General features: G+C 47.0%; 1 protein-coding gene across 1 annotated transcript in view; it reads right to left on the bottom strand.

Moving 5' to 3' along the window:
- LOC102760711 (signal-regulatory protein beta-1) overlaps positions 1–2,184 on the bottom strand; it is a gene marked incomplete at its 3' end in the record, with an annotated part of 38,841 nt that extends 36,657 nt beyond the window's left edge. The window contains exon 1 of the mRNA XM_006758111.2: positions 2,040–2,184. Coding sequence (XP_006758174.2) covers positions 2,040–2,109 — 70 coding nt within the window. The remainder of the gene's footprint in view (positions 1–2,039) is intronic.
- Between the last annotated feature and the right edge of the window lie 348 nt (positions 2,185–2,532).

Here is a 2,532-nt window from a genome sequence, read left to right on the forward strand (position 1 = left end):
CATTTCTGTATTATTTACTTATTTATTTACTGTCATTTCTCCACTGGGATATAAGGGGCATGAGGACAGCTACTTAAGCTTTTACATTCACCACTGCACCCCAAGTTCCTATAATGGCTCCTGGTGCATAGTCGATATCCAATAAAGATGTGTATCATATGTGTGAACTGCCCAGTCAGACCCCTCTCTGAAACTCTAAAGCCTGTTTTAAGTGTGCAAGTCGGTGGAACTTATGTCAGAAACGGAGTTTCTCAACTAGATGTTAACACACACACACAGAAGCATTCTGTGTGTATGCAGGAAGCAGAAGAACCCAAGAGCAGAAAACCACAAACTCTCTCCCCCACTCACCCCTCTTCCCTACATCCATTGTCACAGGCGGCAGAAATCTCATGGAAAGGACCTGGGGTAAAGATGAAACCCATGAGCTCTAGGATCAGACTGTTTGAATTCAAATAATAGCTCCACCATTTACCACCGGGTGGCCATGAAAGTCTCTGTGCCTCTGCTTTCTCTCCTGTAGGCAAGGGCGACAACAGGATTGGCTTTGGATAGAGTATTAACATGAGAAAACAGACACTAGAATGTCTAACAGTATCAGCACATGGTGGGTGTTCAAGAAATTGAAAAGTTATTACTCATTATACTTCCTGCTGCCTTGATGCTTCAACTGACATTAGAGGATATAGATATGGACGTAGGCATGTGTAGATATAGATAAAGATGTAGACACAGATGCAGATGCAGACGTAGATGTAGATGTAGGTGTAGATGTCGATGTAGAAAGAGAGCTGTGGATATAGATGTTGACATAGATATAGTTACAGATATAGACAGGAGTCTCTGTGTCTTTTATCCCCTTTTTTTTCCTCCTCACCCCCCTCCATCATGGGAGAGGGACGCCACATTAATAATGAACAAAATTCTACTTATTTCACCAAGAGAGGAGCTTGCAATTTGGGGAGGGTCAGTGGTAAGTTTAGAGAAGTAGAAAGAAGGGAGGGTGTCTGAGAGACAGAGGGAACTAAACATCTGTTCGTATGCATTTCATGAAGAGGATTTGAAGAGAACAAAAATAAAAGGCTTTTCAAAAATATAGTGTGTGTGTGTATGTATGTGCATGCACTCCCTTACACCAACACACACACACACACACACAGATACATGCATCACAAATATATATATAGGAGGATAGCCTCGCAAGCTAGTACACAGGTTTTTGTGAGGATTAAATAAAATGATAACACATAGCCTTGACTGGTTTGGCTCAGTGGATGGAGCATCAGCCTGAAGAATGAAGGGTCCCAAGTTTGATTCCGGTCAAGGGCATGTACCTTGGTTGTGGGCACATCCCCAGTAGGGGGTGTGCAGGTGGCAGCTGATCGATGTTTCTCTCTCATCGATGTTTCTCTTCATCTCTCTCCCTTCCTCTCCGTAAAAAAATTAATAAAATATATTTTAAAAAATAAAATTATAATACATAGTAAATGCTCAGCAACATACTTGGCACATAGGAACCACGCAACGTATTAACAGAAGTTCCTGAGTAAACAGCAGCATCTGAGCTCGGTCTCTGAGCGGCCTGATGGGTGATGACTGTTCTTCGGTTTACTTCTGTGTTTCTGATTTTTCCTCAATCGGCCTCCACTGCGAACCCTAAACATGGTTAAAGGAGTGAGCTCTGGAGCTGCTCGGCCTGGGCTGAAATCCAGGCTGAACCACTGCCTTACTCAGGTGACACTGGACACATTTCTCTGCCTCAGTTTCCTCATGTGCACATCGGGGATGACCAGCGGGTTTCATGCACACAGAGTTGTCGCTATTGCGGTTTGAAGCATCATCTGTCTTGATGCCTCTGGTAACCAGGTGCAGGCGATGGACCCACAGAGAAAACGCTCGGATCCCTGACTTCATGGGCTCAGATACTGCCCTGTTGGCAGCATTCGGTGATGCACCCTGTTTTCCTGGAGACTCCAATTCCAGGGGAAGGAAGAAGTCCAGGGGCAGGGAGAGAATATTCTACCCCAAGGAGTGCTCACCTGGGAGGCCCAGCAGTAGAGTCAGCAGCAGGCAAGGAGGAGGGCGGGGCCAGGAGGCAGGGATGGGCATCCTGGAGGCCTGAGGGGCCTGCTGTGTCCAAGTGTGTGCCCGGAGGACCCGGACTCTCTGATCTGTGAGAGGAGTGAGGCCCCAGCTGTGTATACAAGGGGAAGCGCCTAGGAAGGGGTGAGAAGGCTGTGACACAGTAGCCAGTTTCTGTTTTGTAAACAGTTCTTGCTTCTAGATTGTGAAATAATCAGTCAGGAAAGCAACCTCAGGGTGAGCAGTTACTCATCTTAGTTTTCAGAGGGACTAGGACAGGCACCCAGGCAGTAGTGCTCAGGGCCTCTGCTCTCCACTGGCCCCTCAGCCCGTATGAGGTCTTCGTGGGATGTTGTCAGCTTATGGCCGCATCTCCTTCAGCCTCAGCAAGTACTCACTGGAGGAAGGAGAGGGTCCACCAGAGCCTGGTCAGGTTGGGAGGGACAAGGT

This window comes from Myotis davidii, unplaced genomic scaffold (genome assembly GCF_000327345.1).
Source record: "Myotis davidii unplaced genomic scaffold, ASM32734v1 scaffold32, whole genome shotgun sequence".
NCBI classification, from domain to species: domain Eukaryota; kingdom Metazoa; phylum Chordata; class Mammalia; order Chiroptera; family Vespertilionidae; genus Myotis; species Myotis davidii.